The following is a 13,720-nucleotide window of genomic DNA, read 5'->3' as shown; positions in this document are numbered from 1 at the left end:
AGGACCTTTAATGAGGCAAGAGAGGAGGGGACCCTGACCCCGACAATGTCGGAAGCGACAATTTCTTTGATCCTAAAGCGGGACAAGGACCCACTGCAATGTGGATCATACAGGCCGATTTCGCTCCTTAATGTGGATGCAAAGTTGCTGGCAAAAGTGCTGGCCACGAGGATCGAGGACTGTGTCCCGGGGGTAATCCACGAGGACCAGACGGGATTTGTAAAGGGCAGGCAACTAAACACCAGTGTGCGGCGGCTCTTAAACGTGATAATGATGCCATCGGAGGAGGGAGAGGCGGAGATAGTGGCAGCTATGGACGCGGAGAAGGCCTTTGACCGAGTAGAATGGGAGTACCTCTGGGAGGTGCTGCGTAGGTTTGGGTTCGGGGTAGGGTTTATCAATTGGGTTAAGCTCCTTGACAGAGCCCCGATGGCGAGTGTAGTGACGAACCGGCGGAGGTCGGAGTACTTTCGACTGTACCGAGGGACGAGGCAGGGGTGCCACCTGTACCCCCTGTTGTTCGCATTGGCGATCGAACCATTGGCCATTTCATTGAGGGAGTCTAATAAATGGAGGGGGGTGGTCCGAGGGGGAGAAGAGCATCGGGTGTCGCTATATGCGGATGACCTGTTGCTGTACGTGGCGGATCCAATGGAGGGGATGGTGGAGGTCATGCAGACTCTAAGGGAGTTTGGGGAGTTTTCGGGCTATAAGCTCAATGTAGGGAAGAGTGAGCTCTTTGTATTACAGGCGGGGGACCAAGAAAGAGGGATAGGGGACCTACCGCTGAGGAGGGCGGAGGGGAGCTTTCGGTATCTGGGGATCCAGATAGCCAGGAGTTGGGGGACCCTACATAAACTGAATCTGACGAGGTTGGTGGAGCAAATGGAGGAGGATTTCAAAAGATGGGACATGTTACCGCTCTCGCTGGCAGGTAGAGTGCAGTCGGTCAAAATGGTGGTCCTTCCGAGGTTTCTGTTTGTGTTTCCGTGCCTTCCCATCGTGATCACTAAGGCGTTTTTTAAGAGAGTAGGCAGGAGTATTATGGGGTTTGTGTGGGCGAATAAGACCCCGAGAGTAAGGAGAGGGTTCCTGGAACGCAGTAGGGACCGAGGAGGGTTGGCGCTGCCAAACCTGGGGAGCTACTACCGGGCAGCAAATGTGGCGATGATCCGCAAGTGGGTTATGGAGGGAGAGGGGGCGGCATGGAAGAGCAATATCTCAGGTGGTGAAAGTCCAGGTCAAACCAAGCTGGGGGCTAGCTATATTTGGAGTAGTGGACGAACCGGGAGTGCAGGAGGCGAAAGAGGCCGGCATTCTGGCCTTTGCGTCCCTAGTAGCCCGGCGAAGGATCTTGCTCATGTGGAAGGAGGCGAAGCCCCCCAGCCTGGAGGCCTGGATAAATGATATGGCTGGGTTCATAAAGTTGGAGAGGATTAAGTTCGCCTTGAGAGGGTCTGCGCAGGGGTTCTACAGGTGGTGGCAACCGTTCCTAGACTATCTTGCGGAGCTTTAGCGGAGGGTCGGTCAGCAGCAGCAGCAACCCTGGGGGGGGGGGGAGGAGGAGAGGGAGGAGGTGGGTGGAGGGGACGTCCTGGGGGGGGGGGGGGGGGGGAGGTGGGTGGAGGGGACGTCCTGGGGGGGGGGTTGGGGGGGGGGAGGTGGGTGGAGGGGACGTCCTGGGAGGGAGGGGGGGGGGGGGGGGACTGCCTGGGAGGGTGGATGAGCAAGAGATAGCATGAAGGGGTGGGGAAACTGGCACGTACGGGTGAGGGCCAGTGTGCAAAGCTGTGTAAATATATCATTTTGCCATGTATATATCTTGCTCTGCGCGATTTCTCGTTTTTTTGTTACGAGGCAGGGGGGGGGCGTTATTGTTTGTAAGGGAGAAAAATTGTGTTAAAAAAACTTTAATAAATATATATATTTTTTAAAAAATGAGTAAGAGGACGAGGTTTACGGAAACCAAGACAGTTACGGACCCAGGGGGACGGTACGTCATGGTCAGCGGTGTCCTGGAAGGGGCACCGGTCGTACTGGCAAATGTGTACGCTCCCAACTGGGACGACACAGAATTCATAAGGAAGACCATGGCAGAAATCCCCGACCTTGACACACACCGACTGATCATGGGGGGGCGACTTCAACTGTGTACAGGACACACTGACCGACCGATCAAACCCCAGAGCAGGGAAAAAGACTGGCATGGCTAGGGAACTAGGAGCATTTATGGAGCATATGGGGGCAGTGGACCCATGGAGGTTCCTGCACCGGGAGAGAAGGAATTTTCATACTTCTCACAAGTACACAAGGTGTACACCCGTATCGACTTCTTTGCAGTGGGGAAATTGGTGCTTCCAGGGATCACTGGAACGGAGTACTCCGCGATCGTTATCTCTGACCACTCTCCACACTATATGGATGTGAGATTGGAGACAGGCCGTGCCCAGCGCCCCACATGGAGGCTGGACACGGACCTCCTGGCCGACAAGGCCTTCTGTCAGAAAACATCAAGGGCCATAGGCGACTACGTGAGTAACAACCAAGACGGGGAGGTCTCACCCTCCACGTTCTGGGAGGCACTAAAGGCCGTGATTAGAGGAGAGATCATAGCCTACAAGGCAAGCAGAGATAGGGAAGAGAGGGTGGCCAGGCAACAACTGGTGGACTCCATCCTGGAAGTCGACAGAAAATACTCCGAGGCCCCGACCGTAGGGCTGCTGGCGGAGAGGAAAAAGCTGCAAATGGACTTTAACCAGCTGTCCAATAGGAAAGCAGTGTACCAACTCCGTCAGACACGGGGGACCTTCTACGAACACGGAGACAAGGCTGGCCGCCTATTGGCTCACCAACTGAGAAAGCAGGCAGCCACGAGGGAAATAGCGCAGGTAAAGGATAGCAGAGGCAGACTGATAACAGAACCAAATGAGGTCAATTGGGCATTTGAGACCTTCTACCGGGGACTGTACACCTCCGAGCCCCCCAACGGCGTCGCGGGGATGAAACTGTTCCTAGACGGACTGGAACTACCAGTTGTGGGGGAAGACAGACGGGTGGAGCTGGAACCACCAATAGACCTGGGAGAAATCATGGAGAGCATCAGCTCCATGCAGGCGGGGAAGGCACCGGGACCCGATGGGTTCCCAGCGGACTTCTACAAAAAATTTGCACCAGTCCTGGCCCCACACCTAAGGGACATGTTCGCAGACTCACTGGCAAGGGGCACCCTGCCCCCAACGCTAGCGCAGGCCACAATTTCACTGATACCCAAAAAAGGTAAAGACCTGACGGAATGCGAATCATACAGACCCATTTCACTGCTGAACGTGGATGCGAAAATACTCGCAAAGGTCCTGGCCAAAAGGCTGGAGGGCTGTGTACCAGAGGTGGTCGCAGAGGACCAAACCAGCTTTGTCAAGGGTAGGCAGCTCACAGCGAACATCAGGCGGCTGCTGAACGTAATAATGACCCCCTCTGGGGAGAGAACACCAGAGGTGATCGTCTCCCTGGACGCAGAAAAGGCCTTCGACAGAGTCGAATGGAAATACCTCCTCGGGGTACTGGAACGGTTTGGGCTAGGAGCGGGGTTCACCACCTGGGTGAGGCTCTTGTACAACGCTCCCAAAGCGAGCGTCCGAACTAATACCACCAGCTCTAAATACTTCCAGGGCTGCAGAGAGGAACAAGACAGAGCTGCCCCCTGTCCCCACTCTTGTTCGTGCTAGCCATCGAACCCCTGGCGATAGCCCTGCGGGACGCGAAAAGCTGGAAGGGAATCCAGAGAAGAGACAGAGAGCACAGAGTCTCACTCTATGCAGATGACCTGCTCCTCTATGTCTCGAAGCCACAGGAGGGACTGAAAGCAATACTGCAAATGCTGAAAGAGTTTGGAACCTTCTCGGGCTACAAACTTAACCTGGGCAAAAGCGAGGCATTCCCAATGAACCCAAACGGGGGAGGGAGAGAGCTGGAGGGGCTCCCGTTCAAAACAGCCCAGACAGATTCCGCTACCTGGGGATCCAGATAGCCAGAGACTGGACACAGATCCACAAGTGGAACCTGACCAGCCTGGTGGAGGAAGTAAGAAGAGACCTTCAAAGGTGGGGCTCACTCCCACTCTCCCTGGCGGGGAGAGTGCAGCGATCAAGATGAACGTACTGCCAAGGTTCCTCTTCCTGTTTAGATCCATTCCGATCTTCATCCCCAAGGCCTTTTTCCAAAACGTAGACAGTCTAATCATAGCGTTTGTGTGGGGGGGTGGGGTAAGAACCCGAGAATCCCAAAACAGACACTGCAAAGAAGGAAAATCAAAGGGGGCTTGGCCTTACCAAACCTACAATACTACCACTGGGCAGCAACGGCAGAAAGAGTGAGGGGATGGGTACAAGAACCTGACACAGATTGGGTACAAATGGAGGAGGCATCCTGTAAAGGAGCGATCCTCCGGGCCCTGGCTACAGCAGCACTCCCATCCCCCTCAACAAGATACACAACAAGCCCAGTGGTAGCGGCCACGCTGAGAACATGGACCCAGCTCAGACAACACTTCGGGATAACTAAAATGGCCCCCATGGCCCCCGTCTGCGGCAATCACAGATTCCTCCCAGTCATGCTAGATACCACCTTCAAAAGATGGAGGCGGGACGGGGGCACATTGATGGTCGGGGACTTGTATGTAGGGCACAGACTGGCGACACTAGACGAACTGACGAGGAAGTTGAGGCTAGCAAAAGGACAGGAAATGAGACACCTCCAAATAAAACACTTCCTCCACAAAGAGACAGTGGGGTACCCTGGGGCCCTAGAAAGCTCACTACTAGAGAACCTGATAGGCACAAGCAACGAGAAGGGGGGTGCTATGTGGGAAAATATATGGACAGCTACTGGACAGAGCCCGGACTCCACTGGACGAGACCAGACAAAAATGGGAGGACGAACTGGGGACAGAGGTAGGATGGGGACTCTGGAGCGAAGCACTGAGCAGGGTGAGTTCCACCTCCTCCTGCGCAAGGCTAAGCCTAATGCAGCTCAAAGTGGTGCACAGAGCACACCTGACCAGAACTTGAATGAGCAGGTTCTTCCCGGAGGTGGAGGACAAATGTGAGCGGTGCCAGAGGGGCCCGGCCAACCACACCCACATGTTTTGGGCTTGTCCCAAGCTTGCTGGGTTCTGGACAGCCTTCTCCGAGGCATTGTCCAAGGTTGTGGGGGCGAGGGTGAAGCCATGCCCAATAGTGGCCAGAGTTACACATGGGGAAGGGGGCCAACGCCCTTGCTTTCGCTTCCCTAATCGCACGCCGGAGAATCCTGCTCGGCTGGCATTCGGCAGCACCACCCACAGCTGCAGACTGGCTCGCTGACCTTTCGGAATTCTCCACCTGGAGAAGATCAAGTACGCCACCCGAGGGTCAGAGGAAGGCTTCCTGGATACTTGGGGGCAATTTGTCGGCCTGTTCCAAAACCTGTTCGAGGCCAACAACGAGGAGTAACCTAATAAGAATTGTAATTTTAAAAATTTATTACTAAAACACCAAGATAGATGAGTTACCAAAAGATCGTGCAGCCCGGGGGGGGGGGGGGGGGGGGGGGAGACGGCGGAGGCGGAAGGAAGGCAGGGAAACCACTCTGTCCGGAAAATAAAAGAAAAGCACAGCCGAAGCCGGGGGGTGGGGGGGGGGGGGGGGGGGGAACCATAGACCGATCCAGAGGACAATGAAAGACACATAGGGTCAGTTAAACGAAGGACAAACTAAACCTCTGTATAATAAAGGAAATTAGCGCAGGCGAGAAAAATGTGATGTGTATATATACAACTGTTTATAAATATGAGAAATGCCAATAAAAAGATTTTAAAAAAAATATAAGTTTATTACCGCTGTGGTGCAGCCTGCTACCAACACCCTGGGGGGTACTGTTGACCAGGAACTGAACTGGACCAGCCATATAAATATGTGGCTACAAGAGCAGGTCAAAGGTGAGGAATCCTGCAGTGCATACGTCTCACCCTGACTTCCCAAAGCCTGTCCACTATCGACTCTCCACTTGCTTCATGAGTGCAGCCCCAACAACACTCCAGAAGCTCGACAACGTCCAGACAGAACAGCCCGCTTGATTGGCAACCCATCCACAAACATTCGCTACCTCGATCGTCGATGCACCGCATAGTAGCAGTAGTATGTATCATCTACAAGATGCCATGCAGGAACTCCCCAAGACTTCTCAAACACCATCTTTGGCTTGGGTCACTGTCTGTGCGGAGTCTGCACGTTCTCCCCGTGTCTGCTTGGGTTTACTCCGGATGGTCTAGTTTCCTCCCACAAGTCCCAAAAGACGTGCTGATAGGTGAATTGGACATTCTGAATTCTCCCTCCGTGTACCCAAACAGGTGCTGCAGCGTGGCGACTCGGAGATTTTCATAGTAACTTCACTGCAGTGTTAATGTAAGCCTACTTGTGACAATAAAGATTATTATTATTCCAAACCCATGACCGCTACCATCTTGAGGGACAAGGGCAGCCAACACGTGGAACTTCCCCTCCAACCTGCACACCTTCCAGACTTGGGAATATATCGCTGTTCCTTCATTGTCACTGGGTCAAAATCCTGCAACTACCTTCCTAACAGCACTGTGGGTGTACCTACACCATATGGACTGCAGCGGTTCAAGAAGGCGGCTCACTACCACCTTTCAAGGGTAATTAAAGATGGACAATAAATGCTGACCTAGCCAGCGACACCCATATCCCATGAATGAATTTTTAAAAATTCCCTTGATTGGCTTTCGACCATCTAACTGACAAAGTGAACTGGTGATTAAAATGCATGCATGTAGATTGATTGATCTAAATGATTTGGGGGCCACACAGCAGTATTTTCATTTCATGACATTTCACTTTCATGCATAAGTTGGTATTTGATGTCTGACAATAGCTTGCTAAGGCAACAGTGTTCTTTTCTAAAGTACAGAATTAAATGGTTGAATGACTAAAGTAATGAAAGCGTGACATAGCAAATAACCATTCCAGGTTTCATTCTCCATTTTAAGCTGAGTTAGCCAGCACCATGCCAGGCACAGCAGAAGTGGTACGTCACGTGAACCACTCTCTCCCAGGTCAGGGAAGGAGGTTTTGAGGGAACTCAGCCATGGTTTTTGGAAAGTGTTGGGGATTTTGGAAAAGTATAGGATTTGTTTTTAGTTTGCCCCCCCCTCCCCACGCCGCATTGGAATAGCCACCAGATCCGTGTTCATTATGGATATTGACCTTACAAGGTAGCAAAATTCAGTCACCACCTGGAAATGTGCTGCAGAATGAGTCAGACTGATATTTAGATGAGAAGTGAGAATGGTCGCAAGAGAGGTTGATGTGAAATGCATCAGAATGAAGATCTATTCGTTTCTGTAATGTCACATTCCTGCTCGTAACAGGTATTCTAAATATAATCAAACATGGAGAGCCTGGCAGACGTACATCCTTCAACAGCAAAGGAAGAAAGCAAAATACAGGATGGCAGTTTCACACGGTAAGAGATGGAGATGCTCACAATTAATGAGTTAATCTTGATTAACCTCCATTTTCAGATGCAAGATAGCACTGGTTTCTTCTGAACTGAACCTGACCAGCATTTCTAATCTACCAAGTCCCAAGATCAAATAACCTCTGGAGATCTTGGTGCTGTGTGCTTGTAGTAACCAGTGAGTGAACAATAAAGGAAGTTTCGGCACTGCTCTATGCTCACAGCCGACTAATGATTTGTTGTCAAAATAATGTTGGGTTAATGACATTTGTCTTTACTTACGCTTAAATGGTCCAACATCTTTAGGCGGGAAGTGCAATTAAATACAAATATCCAAAGGTTGTTGTCCCAGTTGACCCATTCTGCTGTTAACCGAACACAAATTCTATCCTGCTGCTGGAAATGCATTGAATAACACACTTGCTGTGTTAGCTTGGTAGGTACGAAATAAACGCACTGCAGAAAGTTAAATATTGGTCATTTCACTCCAAGCATCCTGTTGGCCATGTGATTAGGACCATTGACATGCAAACAGATGAATTAGCAACAGAAGTGTCCCCTTTTTGTTCTCCTGATTTCCTTTTTGAGTTCCCACTTGCCCATTCTATACACCTCTAGGGCTTCTGCTGTTTTGAGCCCTCAATATCTGCCATAAGCCTTTCTTTTTCTCCTAACCCAATGCTGCATATCCCTCGATATCCAGGGCTCACTGGATTTGTTGGTCCCACCCTTTTTCATGATTGAAACATGTTGGCTCTTTACTCTCCCTATTTTTTCTTGACTGCATCCACTGTTCTATCACGGATTTACCTTCTCCCAGTCCACTCTGGCCAAATCATATCTTTTTAAAAAAATGTTGAGTGCTCAATTAATTTTTTTCCAATTAAGGGGCAATTTAGCGTGGCCAATCCACCTACCTTGCACATCTTTGGGTTGTGAAGGCGAAACCTACGCAAACATGGGGAGAATGTGCAAACTCCACACGGACAGTGACCCAGAGCCGGGATTGAACCCGGTCCTCGGCGCTGTGAGGCAGCAGCGTTAACCACTGCGCCACCCTGTTTTTGTGAACTACTTCCTGGCTCCCTAAATTCCGCTTGCAAGACCTCACATTTTCTACCTATATCGTTGGTACCAATGTGTACCACAATATCTGTTCTGTTTGCCCTCCCCCATCAGTATGCCATGCAGCCATTCAGTGACATCCCTGACCCTGGCACCAGGGAGACAACATACCATCCTGGACCTCTTTTGCGGTCGCAGAAACGCCTGTCTGTTCCCATTATAATTGAATCCCCTACCACTATGGCCCTGATATTCTTCCTCCTCCCCTCTTGTGCAACAGACCCACCCATGGTACCATGAAGTTGGCTGCTACTGCTTCCCCTTACACAGTCATCTCCTCCAACAATATCTAAAATGGTATATCTGTTTGAAAGAGGGATGGCCACAGGGGACCCCTGCACTACCTGTATGGCGGTCACCTATGCCCTGTCTACCTGTTCAATCTTCACCTGCGGTATGACCACCTCTCTGAACATGCTATCCTCGACTTGGCTCCGAAATGCGGTTAGCCAGTAGTTGCAGTTGGACATACTTCCTGCACATGTGGTCACCAAAGCTTCCATGATTTGCCACATAGCTCAGAAGGTGCATATTACGGGTGCAAGCTCTCCTGCCATGTCTACCCTTAATTCCCTTATTTGTTCCTTTTTTAAAACAAAAAAATTTAAAGTACCCAATTAATTCTTTTACCTGGAACATTGACGTCATGAGGCAGCAGTGCTAACCACTGTGCCACCGTGCCGCCCCAAATTAGAATACTATTGACTTACCTCTCTTATACTAACTTCACTTTTCTTACACTACTTTTTAAACATGTATTAGTTTATTATAATGACCGAGTTTCACTTATTTGTGTTAGTCGCCATAGGATTCCTAGCCTCTGAAGCAAGTAGAATTCTTCTGTGTATGTGAGAAAGAAGCTATCTCTGTGTAAACAGTGGCAAATATTGTGAATATGTTGTTTTTTCTGTTGCTCTATATTGTGGGAAACAATGAGCTTCATTGTTTGAGATCACAATTGATCTGTAATTACTTGTGTATGAGTTCTGGGAGACATGTTTGACAGATAATATAGTTTTTGTTATAAATATTTAACATTTATAAAAATAAAATATTTTTAATCTTTAATATTTGGCAAATGAGAAAAACACTTTATTTCCCCTTTTCAGAGATGCGAACAGGACCCTGTGCGTTTCCAACTTCTCCCATTCTTTTTAGACTGGAAACTGGTTTATAAAGTGCTCTGGTGACATCTAGTGGGTGTCTTTGGTGAGGGGACACAGATTATTATAGTGAGCGGACAGAGCAATTATTTAACCATTTGTGGGATCAACAATTTAGATTTTTAACTTAGAAGATCCAATCTACATTTTTGTTCTTTTTTTTTTAATTTACCAAATATGAAATGATTAAAATGTATAGACCATTGACATGTAAAGTAGACTTAGGGGACTCAAAATACCTGTACCATTGTTGTTTAATTCAAGTTTTTTGAGAGGGGATTAAACTTTATTTGCATTCGCAACAGTAACTTGTTAGTTTGGAGGAGAAGTTTGACGGTGGGATAAAATATGTCAATTGCCATTTTGCTGTGGCTCATTTTGTACAGAAGCTTTGAACAAAAGCACACATTCTCAGACTTAGCACACAGTTGGTTTTATTGAGCAAAGTAATTTTGAAATTCTTCCTAAGTCAAACTTCTTGCAGTCTGACTTGTGTGTGAAGTCACCTACAGTGTAGGAAGGGGGGTGGGTGAAGCAATTTCCAACACCACATGCAGTGTTCCTAGAATCCCAGAGCACAGAAGGAGTCATTCAACCCATTACATCTGTGCTAGCTCTCTGAAATAACTATTTAATTCATTCCACCACCCTCCCCTTCCCTTGTATCTATGCAAATATTGCCTTTTCAAATATATATCCAATATAGATCTGGGGGCCAGTTTAACTCCGTTGGCTAGACAACTGGTTTGTGATGGAGAGCAAGGCCAACAGCCTTGGTTCAATTCCCGTACCGGCTGAAGTTATTCACGAAGGTCTTGCCTTCTCAACCTTGCCCTTCACCTGAGGTGTGGTGATTCTCAGGTTAAAGCACCACCGGTCAGCTCTCCCACTCAAAAGGGGAAAGCAGCCTATGATCATCTGGGTCTATGGCGACTTTTAAAAAAAACTACATCCAACTTTTTTTTCCAATTCCCTTTTGGTAGTTGCTATTGAATTTGCTTCCACCACTTGTTTAGGCTCATATTTTATATCACATCATCTGTTATGTTTAAAAAAATATCTTCATCTGCCCTTTGGTTTTTCTCTGGGTCCTCGCTGTGCCAAATGTCCTATCAGTGGAAGAACAGTTTCCCCATATTTACTCTAGATACAAGCCCAAGTTGTAGGAAATATTATTATTAAACATTTTTTCTTTTTAAAGAGTACCCAATTATTATTTTTTTCCAATTAAGGGGCAATTTAGTGTGGCCAATCCACATCATTGGGTTATGGGGGCAAAACCCACACACACATGGGGAGAATGTGCAAACTCCACACGGACAGTGACCCAGGGCCGGGATTCGAACCCGGGTCCTCAGCGCTGCAGTCCCAGTGCTAACCACTGCGCTACATGCCACCCTATATTATTATTTTGAATATTATGTTGTTTTAAATTGCTCCACAGTTCCCCCACCCCGAACTCCTGTAATTTCATACAGCCACACAATCTTGAAGATCGCCACGCCCCTTTAATTCTGGGTCTTGAGATCTGCCAGTTTTAATTATTTCCACAATGTGTAGGTTCTGGAATTCCCTCCCTCGACCTCTCAAATGTCACTTTCCTCCTCAAAAACTGCCTCTTTTGACTACTCTTCGGATCATCTGCCCTCATGCCTCCTTACGTGCTTTGATGTCAAATTGTGCTTCAGCAGTCCACTTTTCCAGAGTTCTAGTCCCCCAACAGGCCTTCCTGTGACCTCTGTCAGTGAGTTTGTTTTGAATTATGTTTCCTGGCCACAGAACAAATTAACCTAACTTGGGGTCACCTGCTCGATCCGTAGTCATCGGGTACCACCAGAAATGTATGCCACTTGTTCTTTCTAAATAGAGAAGCTAGATGGGCCTGGGTTGTTTTCTTTAGCACAGAGAAGCTTGGGGAGAGACTTGGTTGAAGCGTAAAAGGTTGAGAGGTATGGACAAGGTGGATAGGAAGCAGCTGTTCCCCTTAGTTGAAGAGTCAATAATGAGGGGCCATAATTTTAAGGTGAGGAGCAGAGGGAATTTGAGAAAAACCTTTTTCTATATTGCCTTTTTCACCCAGAGGGTGTGGGAGCCTGGAATGCACTACCTGGGAGGGTACTGGAGGTGGGAAACCTCACAACCTTTAAAAAGTGTGTGGATGAGTACTTGAAATGTCATAATGTTCAAGGCTTTGGGCCAAGTGCTGGAAAGTAGTGTAGATTTAGTGTAGTTTTGTCAGTGCAATCCAGATGGGCCGAAGGGCCTCTTCCGTGCTGTATGAATATTGACGCTAACGATTGCAGAGCGCTGAGGTGCTGCTGGGTCTGGGTGTCCTAGTGCATGAAGCACAAAAGTATACAATTGCAGCAAGCAATTAGTAAAGCAATGTTATCATTTATTGTGAGGGAATTGATTACAAAAGTAGGGAGGTTATGCTTTAGTTGTACAGGGCATTGCTGAGACTACATCTGGAGCATTGTGCCCAGTTCGGTCTCCTTATTTAAGGGCAGATGTAAATGCATTAGAAACAGTTCAAAGAAGGTTTACCTGGAATGAACGGGTTGTCTTCTGAGGAAAGGTTGGAGAGATCCACTCGACCTAAGAGTAAGGGGCAATTTTTAATTTAATTTACTTTTTAAAATTTAGAATACCCAATTCATTTTTCCAATTAAGGGGCAATCTAGTGTGGCCAATCCACCTACCCTGCACATCTTTTGGGTTGTGGGGGCAAAACCCACGCAAACATGGGGAGAATGTGCAAACTCCACACGGACAGTGACCCAGAGCCGGGATCGTACCTGGGACCTCGGTGCCTTGAGGCTGCAGTGCTACCCACTGCGCCACCGTGCTGCCCTGAGTAAGAGGCAATTTGATCAAAACTTTTAAGGTCCTGAGGGGCATTGACAGAGTGGATGTGGAGCAGACATTTCCTCTTGTTGGTGAATCTAGAACTAGTGGTCACTGTTTAAAAATCAGGGGTGATCCATTTATGACCGAGATGTGAAGAAATGTTTCCTCTGAGGGTTGTGAGTCACTTGCACTCTTCCTCAAAAGGCAGTGGAAGCAGAATTTTTGAATATTCTTAAGGCAGAGATGATAGATTTTTGATGAACAAGGGGGTAAAAGGTTATCAGAGGTCAGCAGGAATGTGGGTTTATGCTACAAATCAAATCAGCCGTGATCTTCTGAATGGCGGAGCAGGCTTGACGGGCCGTGTGGCCTACTCCTCCTAATTTATATGTTCATATGTTTGTATGTCATAAACATAGTTTTACTGCCAGCAGTCTGCAACTACCCTGGTTAAATTTGAATTTATGCACCGATGTTCCTTTCTGTTTCCTTCAGCTCATTCACAGATGATGCGGAAGATCTGGATTCATTGGTCCTTGTATGTAGACCTACGGAAAACCAAGTATATGATGTTGGCTGAAGCGGATGAGTTCCATGTAAAATCAACTCTTCAGTAAGTGCAAACCACTGACTGTTACATTATAGAATCATAGAATCACTACAGTGCAGGAGGAGACCATTTAGCCCATCGAGTCTGCACCAACCCTCTGAAAGAGCATCGTACCCATGCCCACGCCCCCACCCTATCCCCGTAACCCCACCTAACCTTTTGGACACTAAGGGGAAATTTAGCATGGACAATCCACCTCACGTTTTGGACTCTTGGGACATATTTCAATCAGACTTTGTGTTCATTTAAATGGGGGATGTCAATGGTGAACAACCAGAGGAATTTACTTTGAGCACTTTGTCAGCACCACTGAAACCAGGCCAGATATCGCAAGAGTCAAATGCATTAGTGGACACAAGTGCCAGGTCAGAAACATCAGTGGCTGGATTCATCTGTACAAGCAAGTTTTATATCCAAATTATAACTCACATACAGCACTTTTGCACTTGGCAGAAGG

The 13,720-nt window shown here is 48.1% G+C and overlaps 1 protein-coding gene across 5 annotated transcripts in view; it reads left to right on the top strand.

Annotated features, from left to right (window-relative positions):
• The window catches only part of sfi1 (SFI1 centrin binding protein), a 290,590-nt gene that overhangs the window by 16,041 nt on the left and 260,829 nt on the right, over positions 1-13,720 (top strand). For all 5 annotated transcript variants that reach the window (XM_072498737.1, XM_072498720.1, XM_072498747.1 and 2 more), the window contains 2 exons: positions 7,427-7,521; positions 13,149-13,266. In XM_072498737.1, coding sequence (XP_072354838.1) covers positions 7,427-7,521; positions 13,149-13,266 — 213 coding nt within the window. The remainder of the gene's footprint in view (positions 1-7,426; positions 7,522-13,148; positions 13,267-13,720) is intronic.

Source organism: Scyliorhinus torazame, chromosome 1 (assembly GCF_047496885.1).
Source record: "Scyliorhinus torazame isolate Kashiwa2021f chromosome 1, sScyTor2.1, whole genome shotgun sequence".
NCBI lineage: Eukaryota > Metazoa > Chordata > Chondrichthyes > Carcharhiniformes > Scyliorhinidae > Scyliorhinus > Scyliorhinus torazame.
This window is presented reverse-complemented; position numbering and strand designations above follow the sequence as displayed.